Raw genomic sequence first — 21431 nt, 5'->3', positions numbered from 1 at the left:
ACAATAGTACCCTCTATCACGACCACTACATTTCCCCGTCGCGATCGAATAGCGGCAAGGACCCATCGCACCGTTTACTCCCACCGAAATTCGCGAGTCTGGTCAATTGCTTCCCGCTTCTATGGCTTCAGACCTGCAGTCGAGATTGGAGGCTCTCTCCATCAACCCCACCGTTGTATCCCATGGCCCCTGCAAAAACGTAGCAGAATGGCATGCACAGCTTGACTCTGTGCTTCCACAACCAGGTTTCGAGTTCAAACTAGTAAAAACTATGGTCTTCAAGCCCAGTAAGTTAGATTCATCTATTCTCTAGATTCTCGTCACATCATCATTCTCTCAAAGTTCTCGCTGATAAACTGTTATGTAGAGGCCCCTAAGTCCGAAACTACTCCCCTGATCGTTTTGATTGCTCTCGAGGATTCTCAAACTCCTTCTTCCACAGTTTGTAAGGCAGTAAATGTCAAAGAGGCACGGTTGGCGAGTGAAGATGTCGTCAACAGCACCCTATCTATCCCTACTACTGATGGTATGGACTCCCTCCAATTCAGTAGCTCCGTTGTATATCGTACACGAAACTTAAGTTATTGACCTAATGGTCTTTAGTTTCTCCATTTTCTATTACCAAGGAAAATTCATCTGCTGTCAAGGTAGTTCTCGACAAGGCACTGTTAGATTATTCTGGCAAGCTTGGTGTCCACCCGAATGATTCTGCGAAAACCTTCTTCTTAGCCCAGAAAGACATTCAACAGTACCTCCTCGGGACTGAGACTGAGATAGACGAAGTTGATTTTACTTCCGAATTATACCAAACGAGGTAAAAATTCTACCTCATTCTCCATATTATCCTCAATAGCTAACGATTGTTGCAATTTTTGAACACAGCGGCCCATCCACTATCGGGAAATCCGAAACAAAGAAAGCTGTTCCCCCACCCCTACAAAATGAAAAAATCGAGGGGGCTGCTTTGATCGGGATTACTGTCAAGAAAGAGCTTGATTTCCCCGGTTGGTATCAACAGGTTCTGACCAAAGGAGATATGTTAGACTACTATGACGTTTCTGGTTGCTATATCCTCAAGGTTAGATATCCACCCCTCCTCCAGAGACCACACGGATAAAAATACTAACGGCTAGAAGCCATGGTCTTACACGATCTGGGAGCAAATACAAAGTAAGTTAAGGATGTTGACCAGGCGTCTTCTTTCTAGTTCTTCATAAATCAACTTGCTAACCTCAAAATCTTCGATTTTAGAATGGTTTGATGCTAAAATAAAGGGAATTGGCGTTGAAAACTGCTATTTCCCGATGTTTGTGTCATCCAAGGTTCTAGAAAGAGAAAAGGATCATATTGAGGGGTTTGCCCCAGAGGTAGCTTGGGTTACTAAGGCGTAAGTTGGGTGCTCTACTCATCTGTCCTTCCATATCTTCACTTACAAAATCAAGAGGGAGCACCGACCTCGATGAACCGATCGCTATTCGCCCTACATCAGAGACGGTCATGTATCCATACTATGCAAAATGGATACGATCACACCGTGATCTACCTCTTCGTCTTAACCAGTGGAACTCCGTTGTTCGGTGGGAGTTCAAACACCCACAGCCTTTCCTCCGCACTCGTGAATTTTTGTGGCAGGAAGGCCATACCGCGCACTTGACGTTCAAGGATGCAAATGAAGAAGTCCTGCAGATTCTGGACTTCTATGCTGGTGTTTACGAAGAACTGCTTGCTGTCCCAGTCATCAAAGGTAAAAAGACTGATAAGGAGAGATTTGCAGGCGGTCTTTTTACGACTACTTGTGAGGGGTATATTCCGACCACTGGTCGCGGCATCCAGGGAGCTACTTCTCATTGCCTGGGCCAGAACTTTAGCAAAATGTTCGGAATTACCGTCGAAGATCCGTTCTCCAAAGAAGGAGAAGACAAAGAGAAGCTTTTCGTTTGGCAAAACTCTTGGGGTCTTTCGACCCGGGTTATTGGTGTTATGGTAATGATCCACGGCGACCAGAAGGGTTTAGTCTTGCCACCGCGAGTAGCTGGGCACCAGGTGGTGATTGTCCCATGCGGTATTACAACAAAGACTTCCGAATCCAACAGGGACATGCTTTATGACGATATCAAGAAAATTGCCGCACGTCTAACCGAGGCGGGTATCCGAGTAAAGGCCGATTTACGAGACAGCTATTCTCCAGGATATAAATTTAACGATTGGGAGTTAAAGGGTGTCCCACTTAGACTTGAATATGGGCCCCAGGATGCCAAGAAAGGCCAGGTTCTTGGTGCCCGAAGAGATACCGGCCAGAAGGCTGCCATCTCACTCGATAAGCTCACCGATTCCGTGCAAAGCCTCCTAGACGCAATTCAAACGGACCTCTATAAGAAAGCCAAGGAATCATTCGATTCGAATATCGAAACTATCAAAAACTGGGAGGAGTTTGTGCCTGCGTTGAACCAGAAGAAAGTAATTCAGATGCCATTCTGTCTTGAGGAGTCCTGCGAGGATGACATTAAGGAAAGAAGCAAGCGGACCGATACTAGCGAGGCAGAAGATGCTAAAGCTCCTAGCATGGGCGCTAAGAGCTTGTGCCGCCCTTTCAATCAACCTAGTGGTTTGGTGTTGGGTGAAACCAAATGTCTAGCCTGCGGGAAAGATGCGAAGGTAATCCAACCCCAAATAAATATTGCATTTTTTGGAGCCAGCTAATCACCCCCCCCCCCCCCACACATATAGGAATATTGCCTCTTCGGCCGAAGCTATTAGACGTCTTAGTTGCGTCTTTTCACCGATTTATTAGAAATTCTGTGTTAGAAGACTTTATTTGCAGCAGATGGGAGAAAAAACCATGATACGAGGGCATCGTGCTTGTTTAATTGTTTCAAAATCGCAACTTCAAAACTCCGTGCTATCCCCCTCAATAACTCTAAAGTATGGCTCAGCGGATCCTTATGGGTCCTAGATCGTGGTACAATCTATTTCAGTTCATACTAGACTTTCCCCCCCCTTTTTTTTTTTTTTTTTTTTTTTTTTGGCTCCCCCGGAATTCACTTCAACCTGTAACACGATATGATTAGGGTAGCTTATCATGGTCCCCAATTTATTTCCGCAGCTATTCCAAGTAACTCTTGTCCAAGTCTCATAATATAAAAACGACGAGTATTTTCATCAAGCCCGTCAAATTTGCCAACTAAGTCTTTTAATACCCCTCTACCCTCTTCGTAGCATGCAAGGTCTTTATTCCCATAAAGATCTTTACCTGCGGAATGCAATTTATCATCAAACCAATGGAAGAAGGTGTTGATAGCAATGCATGGAGAAAGCGGTAATACTGCATGCAACCAAAATGGTGGAATGAAAAGTGTATCACCAGGACGCATTGTAATTTCGAGGGGGTGTGTTCCGTTGGGGATTCCTTCAAAGATATTCAATATAGAACTCGTCGTTTTCCCCGCCGGAAATTGCAGCAGGCCAATGTCATCCGGGGGAAATAATCTTTTTTTGAAAGAAATTAGTAAAGATAGTTTTCTAATATTCAAGAGGAATTTAAAGAGGACTGAGCTCACAGCAATCTCTTTTCTCCCTTGATATGGAAGAGAAAGTTGGCGCACACATCGTAGTCTGTAAATATATAAGGATTAGCTTGGTATATATCAGTCGGGAAAGAAAATAAGTCTGTATCGAAATTATGGGAACGTACGCAGCCATATTCCAACCCCAGGGCTAGATACCCTCAATGGTGAAGAATGTAATGAGTCTTCGATAAATAAGAGTTCATCTGGAATATGGAAATCGGTGCTGATTTCTGGGAAATCGCGATGGAATAACGACGGGTGTTTTGTTGGTTTTTGAGATATGGATCTTAAATAGCATAATGTAGTCGGTTCGTCCGCAAAAGCCAGATCAATAAAAGTCGAGAGATTCATCTGTTGATAATTAAAATTCTTGGAATTGAAGTTTAGGTGAAGTGATTGGTTCTGATCTGGCGAAGTCACTCGATGCACGATCACCTTTTTTTCGTATTAGTTAGTACTACGTGGCCCCACACTACCCTATCCTGGGGATATCATACTTCTCTAGACTCCCCGAAAGCGGCCTTGAGATATTCTGGGCTCCAAACTCTAGTACACTCTCCAAATGAAAGGTTGTCAAATAGGAGGGGAACTCGGCGACAGATTGCTGATTGTATCTCGATGGGGTTCCGTGCTAGCGTATATATTTCCACTGGGATTGGCTTAGGAGAGTTAACTTCAGAGTACATACCCGCTAAGTTAATACTCTGCGAAGGAGCAGGTTGCAACTGCGGCTTTGTTGGCCTTGAGCTGAGCTCAACTGGTCTGAGCTGATCGATTTCTAAAATCCCTGTACAAAGACTCCAAAACGAACCCATACTTTCCGAAGCAAAAACGTTAGACTCCTAGCCTACATCTAAAGACAGCATATGCTCAGTAATGAGGGATCTTCGGGTCGAAACCCACATACCTGAATGCTGTTATGCCCCCACCGAAGATATGAAGTCGGTTGTTCAACCATACATAGGCACAACCCATCAAAACTGGCCTCACATCTTGCTCTTTGCCCGGGAGTATGGTGTATAAGGGCTCTATCGTTTGATTCGAGATATTAAGACGTAGGAAAGTACCAGGGAAATCTGCCGATAGGCAATGAGCTAGCATCCCTCCCACAAGCAATGCCTCTGTACTGCCAATTGGGATGAGCTGGGCCCCTGCTCGGCATAGAAGACTACTCTCAAATTTGGAAAGCGGGCGCCACTGTTGGTGCTCTATTGACCCCGAGCTATTAAATGACCAAAATAAAATATCTGAGATGATATTGCCGTCTCGAGAAAACCCACCGGTCAGAACACCGGTTGCTGTCGAAGGGAACCATGACAAGCTCGCGGAGAACCGAGAAGTTGGAGGGGTTCCAATAGATGTAACTTCACTCCAGCCATTTGGCTCTGACCATATAACCCAGGTATTGTAAACTTCGTTGCCGTTACCTCGCCCACCAAACACAAGTACGCGGTCCTCACCTTCGATAGAAATATGAGTTGCCGAGTGTCTATACCTACCGTTTGGAAGATCCTGGACTCGGGCCCAGACCGATCCATTGAATAACCAGCAGTCGGCCAATGCTGACTTAGGATTTCCCCGACCGCCCACTAATAACACTCTGCGGTTACCAAAATTGGTAAGTGTATGGCACATTCGGGGAGCAGGTTGTGGATTCGAGTCAATCCGTGAGACTTTCATATGTGTGTCATCAAAAATATAGGTCATAGACGACCGAGATTTGGTATCCATACCACCGTAGTAGATGGCTGCGCCGTCACTAAGCTTTGCCGCGGCCCCAAATTTTCGACGATCAAATCCAGGTTGCCAGTACTTACGGTATTCAAGGCTTGCAGTGAGAGTAGGTACTTGAGAATTCTGCAGGCTCTTAACGTCTGGCTCCACAATTTCTTGCGTGGTAATGCGACTACCCCCCAACCATTCACGTGTAGACAAACTCATATGTTTACCATCTGGTATTCTAGAGCTCGCATAGAGGAAGAAATAGTGCTGCCCGAAAGATACGAAATCCTCCCATTCGTCAAAAGCTTCGACGGACTCAACAAAACTCTTCTGTTCAGTAGATACCAGATTACACCAGGCCCCGTAAAAATCACAAGCTACCACCGAGCTCCAGCCATAGGTGTGGAACCTTTTAACCTGGGAGGTAAGTGAAGGGTATTTTCCGATATTTTGGAGTGCCGATTGTATTTTCCGGAAATGCGAAAGCATAGTCTTTGCGAACGGATGTTTTTCGCTAGCAGGTAGTATTTGTTCAATTAATGCAAATTTAGCTAGGTTTAAGTGTCGAATAGTTAGCAAAAAATAAGTAGATATCATTTTATTGGTTTGGGTGGGTTAAGCAACCGCCTACCACCAGGAAACTGCGCAGCCCATTTTATCAAAGAATCAGCATCTTCCACTGACATGTATGTTATTGCGACTTCGCTAATAAACAGTGTCTCATCGTTAGCTTGGCAGCGGGCTCGAAGGATTTCGTCAAATTTGCAGAGATCGCGGAGATCGGTCCCGATAGCAGTGTAGTTGGCTGAAGAAATCATGATTGTGTCCAAGTCTACTGAATACTGGGGATCAATTAAAAGTCCGTTGAGTTCTGGAGTATTTTGTATGATCTCAGCTTTGCGCCGTATAGATTGCGGATAATCGACATCAATAAAATCAACGCCAGGGTATTGGCGCAAATAATGAAGCGGTAAGGGGTCACTGTCGGGACTGTGGTTAGTCGACGGGAAACTGTGTCGTTGGATCTGTCGGCTATACTTACAAACCACACCCAAGGTTGACAAGCTAAGGAAATCAGCACAGAGCTAGTCAGTTTCATGCCTCAAACTAATGCAATAGAAAATTGACTGAAATCAAGAAGCCACTTACATGTTTAGTGACACCCGTATTGGAACTAAGAAACTCCTCCACGGTTTGTTTGACAAGCTCCATGCGCAGCCAGTATCCACGATTTATTAATGGACTCCTGCGTTGGAACTTCGGCACAAAATGGCGTAAGAGATGGCCGGCCCGATCAGGAACATATAGCTTTTCAACACTCCTATTGTCAACGTTAAATAAACTGACATATTCAAATATAGAGTATACATATTGTGGGTATGAAACATCATGATTGAACATGGATTTGGGTCAAATAACCTTTTTGAGACTATACTGCTGTCGTTCGTCTTGAATGTGCAAAAACCACAATCAGGACAGCTCAGAATACCCAAAATTTAAATAGAGGGTCAGCTTACAGCGACGACTGCATTAGGAACCACTACACTGCTGGTTGCGGATGTACGACCCCCCTGCGAAGAGAGGCCTGGGGTTAGGGTTTGCATTGCTTTGGCCATTATAGCTAAATTTTCTGGTCAAGATATCGATGGTTTATTCAAGCGGTGACATATATTTGGTGTATGTATGCATATGTATGGAAATATAAGAAAAAGCCGTGTCTGTGTTGTGTGAGGTTGTAATTGTTGCAAATTGAAACGAGAAAACCCGATCTTTAATTTGATTCGGCGGTTGAATATGATTATATAATCGGATTATCACGTGATCTGACGTACCTGGTACCCGTTTGTTGGACCAAGACTAATTAAGACTAAGACGATCCATATTCATGGCCATGCCTGCATATGACCCCAACCTCGTTCGAATTCCAACGTTCTATCCTCATCATACCGAACAAATTCAATACCCGACCGACTCCCGAGCTCCTATCAAATATAGCTAGCTCTAGTACTGTTTCATCGACTCAGTGGTTTATATCTTAGGCTGGGAGCTGGAGCTACATGCACCGCATTACACTCCGAACTACTGTTCTACATAACCCGACGCAAGCGCCTATCACCGACCATCGTTGATTACACCGTCTTCGTTGCTTTGGGGACAAACCTAGTAGGAGCATAAACACCGGATCTCTAGTATACTCTACAGCATCGGCATCGATCACGTACCCCACAGACCCGCTGTCTAGCCTCCTGACCGTCATATGAATTTTGTCACTTTCAACCAAGACTTCTCCTGCCTGGCGGTAGGGACGCAAAATGGTTATCGGATATATAACTGCGATCCATTTGGAAAATGTTACGAAAAAAAGGATGGCGACATTACAATCGTAGAGATGCTCTTTTCAACATCTCTTATTGCCGTTATCCTCTCACCGCGCAGACTCCAGATAACGAATACGAGGGTATGTTTCGTCCCAGCCTTTAGAATTCTACTACTGATAAATATTGACGGTGCGATAGCGTGAGTCTACTATCTGTGAATTGACGTTTCCTACGGCAGTGCTTGCGGTCAAGTTGAACCGCAAACGTCTAATTGTTGTTTTGGAGGATCAAATATACGTATACGACATCAGCAACATGAAGCTTCTAACAACTATCGAAACCTCACCGAATCCTAATGGTAAGCTTCAAAATTATCTTATTCTTGGCTTGCGCCAGATTTATTTTAAGGGCGTTTATTAATTATATCCCCCGTCCTCCTTGCAGCTATATGCGCTCTATCGCCTTCGTCCGAAAAATGTTATCTCGTTTACCCTCGGCCGGTTCCTACATCGCCCTCGCCTTTTGCGCCGCCTAACAGCACGACATCTACTACTGCTGTGGCAGGGGTAAGCGGTTCAGGAGATGTGATAGTATACGATTCTTCGACACTCAAGACGATTGGCATGATATCAGCTCACAAGTCGCCGATATCTGCCCTTGCCCTGAGTAGTGATGGCATGTACCTAGCAACTGCTTCGGATACCGGGACTATCATAAGGGTATTTTCTCTGCCACTAGGCACTAAAATGTTCCAATTTCGACGAGGTACATATCCCTCCAAGATATACAGCATGGCGTTTAATCTTGCATCTACTATGCTTTGTGTGTCTTCCGCCACCGAGACCGTCCACATATTTAGGTTAGTGGATCCAAATACCGCAAGTAGCGCCATGGATACTTCAGCCTCGCAAATGCATGCGGCATCTGGTTTGCGGCCGAGGAGTGGGAGCTCCGGCGGGTCAAATGGGTCGAATACAGACCTCCCGGGGGCTCCTTTCGACGCTAATGCGGACAACAAACGTCGGAGCACGTCCTTCGCAAGCCTCATAAGGCGGTCATCACAATCAATAGGGAAATCGGTTGTCGGAGCTGTGGGCGGTTATTTGCCTCAGGCGGTCACTGAGATGTGGGAACCACAACGAGATTTTGCATTTGTACGGCTGCCGGCTGCCACAAAGAGCGTCGTCGCGCTCAGCAGCAACAGTCCTCAAATCATGGTCGTTACGTCAGACGGGTTTTTTTATTTATATAATGTCGACATGGAGAATGGTGGCGAGTGCATTTTGACGAAGAAGTACTCGTAAGTACCACTGTCCTTTCAACTAACATTTGATCCATTCTGTTTGTGTATAAATGTTGATCTCAGGATTCTTAGGCTACTCGATTCTAGCGGGAGAGGTGGGTTTGACGCGGAAATATAGTCGCCTATCGGATGGCATAGTCTTGTTCAAGCATGAGAATTTCTTTACTACCTGGACGTCTATACTATCATTTGTGTTAGTGTTGGGATATCCACTTATTGCTATTGTTCTTCTTTTCTCAGGAGTGGTTGTTTGGATAAGGTAAAGGCGCTCAGCATGTCATTCACGGAGTGTTCACGTAATATCAGGGTTTATATTAGACTCACTTCAGATATAATATCATTGGTTTAGGGCTACAACAGCAAGGTGACCTAAACCTAGCCCTTAAAGGTACATGTACAAGACTAGCCTTTAAGTAAGTAGGTAGCTTCTTGTAAGCAAATGTTTCTAAAAGTTTACATTCTAGAATCCAGTCTGTTGCTGAGGAGCATAGGACTCTTCATAGATGAGGCAACTCACGGATCCTAGAACCCTGTGATCAATGCTTCGGTACCCATTTCGAGTTAAAAACGGACTGGTTCATTTCAACGGATAATATGCGAAATAAATGCCCTTTTCCAGTTCTTACTTGATGAATTGTCCCCGATGAAATGAATAGATTCTCAGCTAGTTCAAGTCTCCCCTGGCTTCTTGGAGTTGCAAGACACGATCTTAACCCGTTCGCTTTGGACCGTCTGTGAGTTATCAAGTTTGAACGTGACATCTTTGATGAGAAATGTCCAAACTTCATCGCAGAACCGATAAGTGTCAAGATGCCCCTGATGATTATCCGTGCTCATTAGCAGTGCTTGTGGTGCCACGGGAGAACATGGTTGTACCTTGAAGGACAACTTGGCAGTAACTTGTTGGGCAAGTATGTCAGTGACAGATCGGTCAAAATTAGACAAAATTTTCATTGCTAGCTGTGGCGCGATGCGGCCATCGGAGATAAGGTCATCCAGCGCGTCAGTAAGAGCAACACCAATGCTAATCAAGTCCGTTTTGGTAGAGTTAGATAATTATTCTCTAGGAATACATAGACAAGCTGTACTCTCGGGGCGATAAGCTGTATATATGACATACCTTGAACGCCTGTATAATTCGTAGTAGGTTTGGTTGTTCATTGTATTTGTTATGGCTAGAGTTTGATGGAGGAGTTGCTTTGAAGGGAGTGATGATGATAGTTTAAAGCCCTGAGTTTAGGGTTGTTGCATGTTGTGGTTTAAATACAAAACCAAAATCTGAGAAAGACTCAACTCCAGATCCTTCTGTGATATCCACCACAGATCGTCAACGTCAATATCGATATCTTGGCTCCTGCAACCACCACTTCATGAAAAAGAACATCGGCGGAACTCTGCGAGTATCATACAGCTACCTGCCCAGACTTTGGGACACCAGTTGTTCTGCATACCGACCTCTTCGCGCTATCATTTCTAGAAAAATGTCGGGGACAAAGCGGCCTGGGGATGGCCTAGGGCCTAAAGCCGGGGAAAAAAGGTGGAAGAGGAAGAAGATAGCCCCAGAAATCGGGTCTTCGTTTCGGTCTACGGGTAGTCACGAGGAAGTGCTTCTCCAGGACGTGAAACTTTTGCTAGGAGAGGCCCACGAGCCGGGCACTGCGCCAGAACAGTTTTCGCAAGTCGAATTATCAATCTCCATGCTTGGTTCCACCGGCGACGGGCTGTCAATCTCGCATGATGGCACAAGGGTTTACGTTGTACCCTTTGCTGTCCCTGGCGATACCGTCGTCGTTAAAGTGGTGAAAAACTTTCCCTCATATTCCATGACGGACTTGATAGAAGTTATAAAACCGTCGAAGAACCGAGACGACGACTTGGTATTTTGTAGGTATTTCGGCCGTTGTTCCGGCTGTCAGTTCCAAATGCTCTCCGGAGACTACCAGCTCCAGCACAAGCAAAAAGTAATTGCGAAAGCAATGCAGAATTTTTCGAACCTAGACCCATCCTTGATCCCCCCGATCGGAGGAGTTATGCCCTCGCCGCTGTTGCGTGGATACAGGACTAAGCTAACCCCTCATTTCGACGGACCACGCCGGGGCGGATTCAAAGAAGGAGCGCCTGTTCCAGATATTGGATTTCAGTTAAAGGGAAGAAGCTTTGTTCTTGATATTGAAGATTGCCCAATTGGCACGGATGCGGTTCGGGATGGCTTTAAATCACAAAGAACCTTTGTCAAAGAAAACCTTCATACGTTCAAACGTGGGGCCACACTATTGCTTCGTGAAACCACTGAAAGGACCTTTTCTCCTGAAACCATCGATGGCCGCGAGGCCATTCGATCTTACAGAGACATTAAGACCTGCATTACGGACTCGAAGGCTCTTGTCACAGAATGGATAGGGAGGGCTAAGTTTATCTCCCCGGCTGGGTCATTCTTCCAGAACAATAACTCAATCCTAGAAAAGGTATGTCGGGCTCTGGGAAACCATGTTTTCGAGCAAAAAAAGATAAAGGGAATTACGTTTCGCTAATAATACATCCTCGGAAGTTCACCACATTCGTTCAGGAGCAGCTTGTGATCCCGAAGTTGGCAGGGCAGGATCATTCAGAATCCTATCTCATTGATGCGTATTGTGGGTCTGGGCTTTTCAGTATCTGCTGTGGGCATGGGTTTAATGGAATAATTGGAGTTGATATATCGTCACAATCAATCGAATCAGCAAGGAAAAACGCCACGGAAAATGGGATCCACAACGCCCGATTCATTACGGGAAATGCGGAGGCCATATTTGCAAATATTGACTTTCCGCCTGAGCTCACTAGCATGGTCATCGATCCTCCACGAAAGGGTTGTGACGAATTATTTCTTTCCCAGCTTCTAAAACTCGGCCCAAAAAGACTCGTCTATATTAGCTGCAATGTCCATACTATGGCACGAGATATCGGGTGGATCGTCCAACAGGGTCTTGGAAAGGACTACCGTATCGATAAAATTGGAGGGTTCGACTTTTTCCCACAGGTAAGTTGTCAGAGTGCATATTTTTGGAATCGTTTTCATTAACTTAGTTATAGACGCACCATGTAGAAGGTTATGCTGTCCTATCCAAAAACAGCTAAAGACCGTGAATCAAACAGATGAGCAGTCAATACTCATACACGATATCGTCCAGACGCAAGTCTATCCTTTACAGAGATGCTGATGCTAAATTACCAACCCAACCCAAATGATTACGGGCCCGTTGCCTGGGCCTTGCCTAAAACACCGGCCCGCTGATATGCTGGGAGAATATGCTAGATAAAAACAATAAAGCATTAGGTAAGCACGAGCTAGCGAACTAGGTGTTTCTGCTTGTGCACACCACTTTACAGATCGGACTAAATACGCGGAACTTACAAGCTGTAAAAATTATCATATAACACCATTTCCCCTCTCGCGCCTAGAGGTATTCTTACCGATCTTCGACACACGGTAGAACTTCATATCCCGAGTAATCCGTCAAGAGAAAACAAAGCAGCAGGAATGCCAACAAAATGGAAGGCCGAGGCGCAGTTTTGCTACGATTGAGCTCTTCCACAGGCAACTTGAAAAGCCAGTCAATCATTGCTTTGTCGATTAGTTTGCGCTTCCACTTCGGCCGTATCAACTATCGAGCGTCGGGTCGCTATTTCCCGTATATTTGGCCTCAAACAAGAGTCCTAATTTGGTCATACGCTCCCAAATCAAATCATGACGCAGTTTATGCTTGATATCAAACACTAAGCCATCAAGGTGTGCCATCTGGGGGCACTGCTCTCCAATAAGAATATCGTAGCATCGACGTGCGACCGCCGTATCCTCCGTCATCGATCTTTGAAACATTTCATCGCTCTCTTTATCTTGGTGCTGCATGAGGAAGGGGCTGGGGTCGATAGTCTCCCCGGAGGTTTCCGACCTTGTCAAGTCTACCGATTGAGATAGAATCGCATAAAATCCAAGAGTAAGGGGGTTGTGTCTGTAAAATAAAATAAAAAATTAGAGACTATTACCACCGATTATACGATAATGAGCATTGTACCTTAGGTCAAGTTCTGATAGAAAAGGAAGGAACCTCAACATGTTGTTTAATTTTTGCAAGTTTGATATGCGATTTCCCATGAGAAAGAGTTTTTTCAACCTCAAAATACCATACAATGGCTTAATGTCAGATAATGCATTGTTATTGAGATTGACGACACGAATATTAGTCATGAGGCGACCAAAGTTGGGGGGGAGTATTCGAAGGTTGCAGGACGCAAGCTCCAAATATTGCAAATTGACAAAGTAATCAAGAAGGGGGAGAGACGATATCGGGTTGCCAGACGCATATACTTTTCGAAGCTCATAAAGGGAGTTGAAGGGAATGTTGATAGTACTTGGGTTATTAGCTTTGAACAGTGAATGACTCAGGGGAAGAGCCTTACCTAGAACCGGCTTGGGATCTAAATGAAAAACTATCAAGATACCGAGCCGTTGGAATGCCATCGACAACCTCTAGTTTGTTTGAATCTAGATAGAGGGTTTTTATATTTGGAAAAGGTCGAGCTGTAAAGTACCGGAGGCTGTTTCGTGATAAATCGAGTGTCCGCAGGCCTCGCACCTCTAAGCCTTCGGTTATAATAAACTCAATTAAATTGTTCGAGTCTATTTATTCGTTAAGTCTAGGCAATCTGTGGAGTCCAAGGAAGGTAGCCAACGAACCTAAATTCAGATAAGACAATTCTGGCAGCCGATGCAAGTATTCAATACGGTCGATTTTATTACTTCCCAAATCTAAGCTTTTGAGATGTTTTCTAGCATTTATTAGTTTGCAAATCACGAATAGGGCGCAACTCGATTATTTGACTTACAAGTTGGACGTTCCAAAAGTTACGCCACGAATATGATTCAGTCTAAGCCGTAGCTTGACAAGGCCATCAAGATGCAATACCCCATCTAGTGATGTGATCTGATTATTGTCCGCCTTGAGGTCTCGTAAATGGATTAAACCCGAAAGACCTATACGTATCATTATGTGAGATTGATCCAGGGATTGTACGTATATAGCTGCACCATACCTGAAAGATTATCAAGTCGGTTTGAAGATAAGTCAAGAAATTGTATATTCGTAAGGTGCGCCCATGCGGTGAGGCTTGAAAGAAGGTTTCCTGCAACTTTGAGGTCCCGGACTGTAGAAGGCATACCCGTCAAGTGTGTGAGCTGGTTGTGTTCAAGGTTGACTTCCACGAGGTTCGGATGGAATGAGGCGAGATCTTGGAGGTGCTCTAGTCCCTGTTTCTGAATTTGTAATGCTTTATTCTGGTCCCAGTAGGGACCAAACATATCGTTGTCAGTAAGATGGCGTACCATGCTCTTTAGAGCTAAAGAAGTCTTGTCAGAAGGGAACTTTCGGAGCTGTCTACTGTTACGGGAATGGTAACCTCGCGGGAACCCCGATTGCATCCGACTATCAGCTTCGAGAAAATGATAGGTAATATCTGTCAAAGGCGTGTTCCAAAATGATGACTCGGGCTTTCTCATGCTTAACATTGTTCGGTTAAGTGGGGCGCCGTTTGCCTGCACCGATATTGTATATTGCCTCAGGGACTGACAAGGGGTGTTCTGGGTCTGAGGAACCACAAGGGAGCTCCCATTGATGGTCGGGGGGACTGCAGTCGGAGTTGTTGTATCCAAACATGATGCCCCCGCTCCCTGATCGACTGTCCCACGATACGTTTCTCCGACCCTATCCTTTCCACTCGACTGCTCGTGGTCTAGATGCCGAATGCCATCTGCGCCCAAAGCCCTTTGATTGTTGCCTTTCTTGGGATCAATATTAGGGGAAATCGGACGAACACCTTCCCTAGGGGTCGGCGAAGTATCCCCAACGGAAAGTTCCGGTTCTATAAGCTTTGAGGATTTTGTAGCAATGCCCGAATCTGGGTTTCTACTCTGACCCGTAGAAAATCCAGAGCTATTAAATAAAGGAGGGGCCGTCTCAGCAACCCCCTTTTGATCGTGCGACAGCACAAGCCGTGAGCTTAAGCTCGTGGCTAGATCAGATATTTCTTCGAACGGATCTTCCCGTTCGAGCACCGGCGGCGACCTCTCTCCCACCGTCAGATCCATCAACAGATCTCGCCTCATAGAATCTATGACGTCATTTTCATGTCGCCAAACTTGCCGCTCCTCGTCAAAGACCATACTCCCGACCTTCCTTGGCATCATATGCTTAACTTTGGAAGCTAAAATAACATTCAACGAGTGAAGGCTAGCAGCACGGGTGAATGCGGAGTGTGGGTCTGAAAGGAAATTCGGGTGTGGCGATCGTGAAAAGTCAATTTCGGGCTCGATTAACAGCTTGCTCGTCGATTCCTGCGGCTCGAATCCTGCAATCGTGCGCGCTATTCGAGCGCTCGGATTCCGTACTACCGACGCATCGCTGTCAAATTCCTCACTAGTTGATTCGCTATCAACATCTGTCAATTCCCCATTCGAAGAAAGATTCAACTTCTGTCGCTTGGGCTGACTCTCTTTGACGGGTGATGGGGGATGCAGAGAATCAGAGCGCGGTGCCTCTTTGGGCGGTACCTTAGCCGGTATCCTCTTGGCGCTAGCGGGTGTCCCATCTAGGAGCCGCTTCGACCGATTGGCCAAAGAAGTCTCAGGGTGCCCCGAAGTTTCAGAATGAGTCTTCTCATCATATGGCGAGTTGACGTGATCAATTTGGGACATCTGTCCATGTACTGCAGTTTTGGTAAAAGAATTTGGGGCTGATGAAAACAGCTTCAGCGGTGGGCATTCTCTTGGGCTGGTACCTGGCAGCTCCAGAGACGCATCCTCGGAGTTTATGCGCCAGAGAACTTTTCGATCAGGCGTAGTGAAATATAACTGGTTGTTATGTGATAAAACGCTCTGCTCCGGGGAATGCTGTCGAGAACTGCGATTCCCATAATTTCCGTAAAAGTGTCTCGGTAATTCACTTCTGGAGTTAAAATGGAGGAGCCCATTTAGGCCCGGGGACTGATCGGAAAATGCAGAGGTGGAGATACTGTTTATGTACTCCTCATCTCTGATGACTGAAGATCGGTCCTCTCCTTCTTCTCCTTCTTCTCCTTCTTCTCCTTCTTCTCCTTCTTCCCGAAACAGAGATGTATCTTGATTTGTTGAAGATTCAGTGGGCCGCCAAGCAATAAACGGCGGAGGTGTGGAGTTCCAAGCCGATCGTTCAAGAGGGTCTTCAGACTCATACTCAAGCATCGAGCTTAAGTGCGGGGCAGCATGGGTTTCGGATTTATCGTTGGGCTGATAGGACTCAGACGACTGCTCATCCATTAGGCCTTCGCCCTGGGTTATCCCAGATGCATCTCCACCCGACTGCTGCTCTGAAGGATGGGAAGGTAGGTTTTCCGAAGAACATGACGTGCACGAGCCGTCGGAAATGGGTTCAAAGAGGCTTTCCAAGCGAGTAGGGCTAAATAAATCCTCGTTTCCACCATCTACCAGAATGATAGGACGTAAGTTTGTGGTAAGCTTCTGAACAGTACCCTGGGGAGTGATAGTCGGACTCGGCTCTTGAACGAGAGGGATATTACGCCTTTCAGAGGGACTGCCATCCTGTAATATAGTTGAGTTCTCGACAAGGTGCTTCGGGACGATGGGTGTTTTTCGAGAAGAAGGCCGTGGGATGAAAGATTTAGGGGGGGTGGGTTTCGAGTGAAGTTTGGCCGAGGCATTCTTGGGCACTGGTGTCTTAGTTTGTAGTTTTGCAGGTAATTGTCCGTCTGATATCCAATCATCCTCGAGGCCCTGCAACCACGACGCCATGATGTTCGATCCGCGACTTTTGGCACTTCGTACAACTATTTATTTTCCCGTCTGTCTGTCCCCAGTGGTATGTACCAAGCACCTACTTAAGGAAGAGATAGGTAAGTACTAATTAGGTACCTCAGCAGGCGCCTCGTATGTGCTGTAATTTCCTACCCAGGACACCGATGGGCTAGAATGGGGCCAGAGGAGAGGAATGGTTTCTTGTTGGTGCGTCTTATTCGAAGTGAGCGACCCGTTAGAGTATCAAGTACACCAACGAAGATAGGATATAGAGGATCCGTATATGTTACAGGTAGCTAATCGTGATTATTGAGAGGTAGTGATGATAGATCGATAGCCGTATTTTGTGGTGGTGATGGTGGCGGGCGTACATGTTGACTGGATGCAAATTGATTGTTGATTACCGTTACAGCTGTTTACGCGAATCACAACAACCAATTGATGCAGATGAAGCTACCCCCTGTAAGTTTCTATTCTGTCTGACCTCCTACCAAGCAGGTGCCTCTTAGGTATACCACTAGTACGGAGTCGGTAAGCTAAGCAAACAAGCTCTGGACCCACACACCTCATCTGCATCTTTAAACCGTACTTACATGCATAGCATCTGGCCTATCATCTAGCATCTCTACCGGTCCATAAACCAACCGCCTCTCTGATCTGACTTTCATAACATCGACCGACCCTCTGATATGGTTGCGCTCTTAATATTATATGTACATTTTATGGGGCGAGCGACTTAGATCACGGCAAACCGCCCCGCCCCTCTTCCTTTATCTGCGACGATGAGCGAACATTCCGGCGCGAAGCGACGCCGCTCAACGACTAGCGTTTTCGCTGACTTAACCCCCCCCACCAACGACCAAACTCCTCTCCGATCCAAGTTTTATTCTCGAGAGATTGACAGTGTACTTTCCCGAGAGGTTCAACAAGATGCTTTGGAGCTTACCGGGCTATCTGACGACAGCGAGACCCAGGAACAGGCGGAGCTTACCGAAATACTTGCTCAGGGCGATTGGGCGGAAAGCGAAGTAGCTTTGTTCCGACGATTAAGAAGACGCGGCAGAGAAGCCCTACTTCCAGCTCCATGGCGTCTGGACTTTACGACATTTCCTGAAACGCTGTACTCCCCAGTCGGCGAACAAAGTTTTATATGTGCTCTTACGCCATCGGCTTCCATGGAATTCAGGGGTATCATCTTCCAATTTCATTGCTTCTCTATACTATGTCTCCTTGTCCAAGTGCTGATCTTAAAATGTCTGAATAATCCAGGATCACAAGCACTACAGAGGCTAGTCAATGTCGGGGGACAAGTGCGAGACAGGACGGAAATCAACCCTTCGGCACCCGTGGAGCCGCTGATTTTCCAAGAAATAAAGAATTTTTTAACTTGGGCCGAAAAGGATGGAGAAATATGTACGTTTCTTAAGAATCCCGCTTCTTGTTCTCGTCCCTCTTCATCTCCCCCATATTCCTTTTCCCAGTCTGATGCCGAAAATTTAGCTTTATCTTCGGTACTCACGATCAACTACAACCGAAGCAAGAATGGCAATGCGAAAGTTACTAGCGAAAAGACAGAGCGCAAAATGAAATCAATGGCCAGCGAACTTAGGGTAAAGAATCAACAAGCCCCACGTCAAACGGCCCCACCAAGTAATGATATCGAAAATATCGATACTCCAGCTAGACCGCTAGCTGTAATCTACGGCATAACAGTGTATAACTGTGTCGCAGCGCTGAGTAGCCTGGGTTGTGATGGCTCCGACACAGATGTTAAAACGCATGTCGTTTTGGACTGGACGGATACCGGGTTGGATATATGGAACGCAATTGCTGTTGCAATCTTTATCGTATCTTGCCGCAATGACGTCTTAGATTCGGATGAAGGAGCCAGGTTGAAACTCATTCAGCGGACGGATGATGACGCCTGATTAATCTCGATCTCCTATTGATTTTAAAATGTTTTGAACCAGCTTCAAACCGTAAGGGGTCCGAGAAGAGCTTTGGAAGTCGCTCGATGCGCCAATATTCCAAACCATTTATCAAATTGCCCCTTACCGAGTATATGAATTTGTGTATTATGCTGTCAGCGAGTTAAATAAGTACTCATGTAGGACCTGGATACGCGTGCGACACAGCAGCTGATGTTTTCGTCATATTTGAATTCTTTCCTTTTGAAATCCGACCAATATGGCCAATTCGGTGATAGGTAGAAAGACTGCAGACTGATTGACATTCATAATCATGATATCATGTCCCCCACCGGTGGCCACCGTAGCTTTATAATAATAAATTACGACACCGGAACCAATCATAGCCTAATAATTTGAGCGAATTTGTCTAAAGTTGTGAGTTTAGGCATGTGTAAATATATATTCTGCAGCGTATATACCTATATATTCTACAGTGCTGCGTGATGCATACATTTTAGGAAGCTGAAATCGTACGTATATGTCACGTGAAACTGTAGTTGTCACCATAACAGTCTAGTTACATGTAATTTTTACATCAATATCTGATACTACCGATATTGCTTTTTGGTACTAGGCCTAGCTATAGACCAGGAAGGCAGTAGGGGGCGCAATTGCATAGTCAACGACCCACTCGAATCGTAAACTTATGAAATACCATGTACATCCTTAAGTATCCGAGACTATTCTAACGTCGACGTTTGGACTCCTCAAATTCAGTGCCCAAGCTAAGGCCTAGAGCCAGTTATCACTAAGGATACCCGAGACCACATCTTCAAATTTCTAATTTCAAACTTAAAGCTCTTTGTTTCAGAGCCGGTGACAAACCTCTGCACCCGCGATGTCGCCTCCGTCGCTAGTTGTCTTTCGCACAGGAAACATTATTATCACTGGCCGAACTAGTCTTGAAAAATCAAATCAAGAGCTTCTCAATTCTCTTAGGCAAAACTTTGAAGATGCAGCATCACGAGCTACTAGTGAACAATCATCTTGGATTGAGGTGAAAGGAGATACATTCTACGCCCCGGGTATCGAGGAACCAGACGGCTTGAGTGAAGAGCGGTCAGAATATGATATTACAGGTTCGCTGAAACCCCCGGGCCCCGATAGATTTCCCTTAGGGTGTACTGATGTGAGCTGCTTAGTTAAACTCTTCTACCTCCCGGGGGTATTCGTATCCAAAAGAAGGGATCACACACGAGAAGCCCTGCAAAACGTCTTCCGTGAACTCCGTGTATCTTCGATAGATTTACTCATCATATCTTTTCCTAATATTTCGTTCGATGCAGAGGATCACTCTCCCGACACAGAACCGACACAGGAAGAAGTCGATGAATGGGCAGAAACATATCAAACCCTAGAGACCCTCCAGCTGGAAGGCCAGATCAAAAGGATTGGTCTGTCAGAATTCGGGGTTGCCCGCCTTTTGAAATTACTTCCGAGAACGAGTATTAAGCCTTCCGTGGATCAAATCAACGTCCGCGACTGTTGCGTAGTCCCGAAACCTCTCATCCAGTTTGCGAGGGAGCAAAGGATAGAGCTATTGACTCACAATGACTGCACCAACATACTCCCATCTTCTGCCCTTCAAGGTTTACTCCAAGAAAACCATTTAGCCTTCGGGGGTTTCAAGAATGTCGACCCACAGTGGGTGGTTAAATATACTGCTGTGATCCAGGATCGGGGAGTGGTGGAGAACAAAGGGTCCGTGATTCTACCTCCCCTGTCTATACACAATCTACTCTTTTTCAGAATAGGGGTTTATTTGAGACGACGAGTATACTGACCACTCTAGTAATAGATACTTCGCCATGGCAAAAGTTGATATTGATCGAACATAGGAGTCCGAATCGCTAGTATAGATTGTTCTAATAAATGATATCCCAAGACCACGACTGGTTAGCCGACCATGCTCTTTTTCCTCCCTCTTAGTCGAACTTCCTGCAGTCGTCTCAAGACTACAGATGATCCAAGACAATTCCGTTTATATGAATCAATGATAATATCGAATAGGCGTGTAGCCCTTGGGTGTGTGCTAAGGAAAGCACGTTCAAGTACATAAAGATCCACCGCTTTATCCTCGTCGCTGCTCGAAACTTGACCAAGGCCAAAATCTATTAGTACGACATCCGAATTTGCAAGAGATGTATCGGCCGTATCTAAAACCTGAGTGCCTGGACTTTCTCGAGGTTTCAACATAAGGTTGCTAGTCGTAAGGTCCCCGTGTATTGTATCGATATCGTGCAGTTTCCCAATTGTCTGGCCAATATTTTCCATGAGAGCGTCGAGTTGCACATCGATAGCCTTATTCTCATCTTTGCCATGGTCAGATGCGTCATCTATGTAATTGTGCAAGAAATCTCGAACGGAGGGGCCTTCTATCCACTCCATAATGATTTCCCCACGTTTCTCGTCGACGAAGTAGACAGTCGGACATAAAACCCCCATCGACCGGCAGCGGTTAAGCAGCCGGGCTTCAGATATACAACGATGCTTTGTGAGGCGCATGTCAAGGGTGGCATGCCGATATGGTTTAGTTGGACGGACCTTGATAAGACAGGGAACATTTGGATAGAGAAATGTAGACTTGTAGACGTGAGCCTCGGCGCCTTGTTTGACAAGTGTTCCATCGATAAGGCGCAGGGGAGGCATCGCATTAGCTTTAGCTCTAATCTTTAGCCTTTGGTCTTTGGGCTTTGTCGATGATGATAATGAAGTTTAGAGCGAGGA

At 45.6% G+C, this 21431-nt stretch overlaps 10 protein-coding genes across 10 annotated transcripts; 5 read left to right on the top strand and 5 right to left on the bottom strand.

Annotated features, from left to right (window-relative positions):
* Positions 1-121: 121 nt before the first annotated feature.
* AOL_s00006g25 (uncharacterized protein) lies at positions 122-2757 on the top strand (the record flags this gene model as incomplete). The annotated part of the gene is made up of 8 exons (XM_011119334.1): positions 122-287; positions 368-526; positions 604-814; positions 883-1078; positions 1137-1170; positions 1252-1387; positions 1443-2655; positions 2728-2757. The coding sequence occupies 8 exons, from the start codon at positions 122-124 to the stop codon at positions 2755-2757; spliced, it is 2145 nt and encodes a 714-aa protein (XP_011117636.1).
* Positions 2758-3553: 796 nt separating this feature from the next.
* On the bottom strand, positions 3554-6658 carry AOL_s00006g24 (uncharacterized protein; the record flags this gene model as incomplete). Its single annotated transcript, XM_011119333.1, has 8 exons — positions 3554-3612; positions 3692-4001; positions 4064-4382; positions 4474-5839; positions 5920-6269; positions 6331-6353; positions 6438-6609; positions 6636-6658. The coding sequence occupies 8 exons, from the start codon at positions 6656-6658 to the stop codon at positions 3554-3556; spliced, it is 2622 nt and encodes an 873-aa protein (XP_011117635.1).
* Positions 6659-7677: 1019 nt separating this feature from the next.
* Positions 7678-8910, top strand: AOL_s00006g23 (uncharacterized protein; the record flags this gene model as incomplete). The annotated part of the gene is made up of 3 exons (XM_011119332.1): positions 7678-7746; positions 7805-7964; positions 8051-8910. 3 exons carry the CDS (start codon positions 7678-7680, stop codon positions 8908-8910), a joined length of 1089 nt encoding a protein of 362 aa, XP_011117634.1.
* Positions 8911-9578: 668 nt separating this feature from the next.
* Positions 9579-10070, bottom strand: AOL_s00006g22 (uncharacterized protein; the record flags this gene model as incomplete). Its single annotated transcript, XM_011119331.1, has 3 exons — positions 9579-9725; positions 9786-9933; positions 10030-10070. The coding sequence occupies 3 exons, from the start codon at positions 10068-10070 to the stop codon at positions 9579-9581; spliced, it is 336 nt and encodes a 111-aa protein (XP_011117633.1).
* A 320-nt stretch (positions 10071-10390) lies between these two features.
* On the top strand, positions 10391-12026 carry AOL_s00006g21 (uncharacterized protein; the record flags this gene model as incomplete). The annotated part of the gene is made up of 3 exons (XM_011119330.1): positions 10391-11374; positions 11458-11928; positions 11982-12026. The coding sequence occupies 3 exons, from the start codon at positions 10391-10393 to the stop codon at positions 12024-12026; spliced, it is 1500 nt and encodes a 499-aa protein (XP_011117632.1).
* Positions 12027-12549: 523 nt separating this feature from the next.
* AOL_s00006g20 (uncharacterized protein) lies at positions 12550-13005 on the bottom strand (the record flags this gene model as incomplete). The annotated part of the gene is made up of 2 exons (XM_011119329.1): positions 12550-12901; positions 12965-13005. 2 exons carry the CDS (start codon positions 13003-13005, stop codon positions 12550-12552), a joined length of 393 nt encoding a protein of 130 aa, XP_011117631.1.
* Positions 13006-13586: 581 nt separating this feature from the next.
* On the bottom strand, positions 13587-16731 carry AOL_s00006g19 (uncharacterized protein; the record flags this gene model as incomplete). Its single annotated transcript, XM_011119328.1, has 3 exons — positions 13587-13626; positions 13776-13923; positions 13983-16731. The coding sequence occupies 3 exons, from the start codon at positions 16729-16731 to the stop codon at positions 13587-13589; spliced, it is 2937 nt and encodes a 978-aa protein (XP_011117630.1).
* A 785-nt stretch (positions 16732-17516) lies between these two features.
* Positions 17517-18662, top strand: AOL_s00006g18 (uncharacterized protein; the record flags this gene model as incomplete). Its single annotated transcript, XM_011119327.1, has 1 exon — positions 17517-18662. One exon carries the CDS (start codon positions 17517-17519, stop codon positions 18660-18662), a length of 1146 nt encoding a protein of 381 aa, XP_011117629.1.
* Positions 18663-19542: 880 nt separating this feature from the next.
* On the top strand, positions 19543-20542 carry AOL_s00006g17 (uncharacterized protein; the record flags this gene model as incomplete). Its single annotated transcript, XM_011119326.1, has 3 exons — positions 19543-19783; positions 19847-20405; positions 20503-20542. 3 exons carry the CDS (start codon positions 19543-19545, stop codon positions 20540-20542), a joined length of 840 nt encoding a protein of 279 aa, XP_011117628.1.
* Positions 20543-20600: 58 nt separating this feature from the next.
* Positions 20601-21353, bottom strand: AOL_s00006g16 (uncharacterized protein; the record flags this gene model as incomplete). Its single annotated transcript, XM_011119325.1, has 1 exon — positions 20601-21353. One exon carries the CDS (start codon positions 21351-21353, stop codon positions 20601-20603), a length of 753 nt encoding a protein of 250 aa, XP_011117627.1.
* Between the last annotated feature and the right edge of the window lie 78 nt (positions 21354-21431).

The sequence above is a fragment of the Orbilia oligospora genome (assembly GCF_000225545.1).
Source record: "Orbilia oligospora ATCC 24927 unplaced genomic scaffold scaffold00006, whole genome shotgun sequence".
In the NCBI taxonomy this organism is placed as follows: Eukaryota; Fungi; Ascomycota; class Orbiliomycetes; order Orbiliales; family Orbiliaceae; genus Orbilia; species Orbilia oligospora.
The sequence above is the reverse complement of the archived record's forward strand: the minus strand, read 5'-3'. Positions and strand labels throughout refer to the sequence as shown.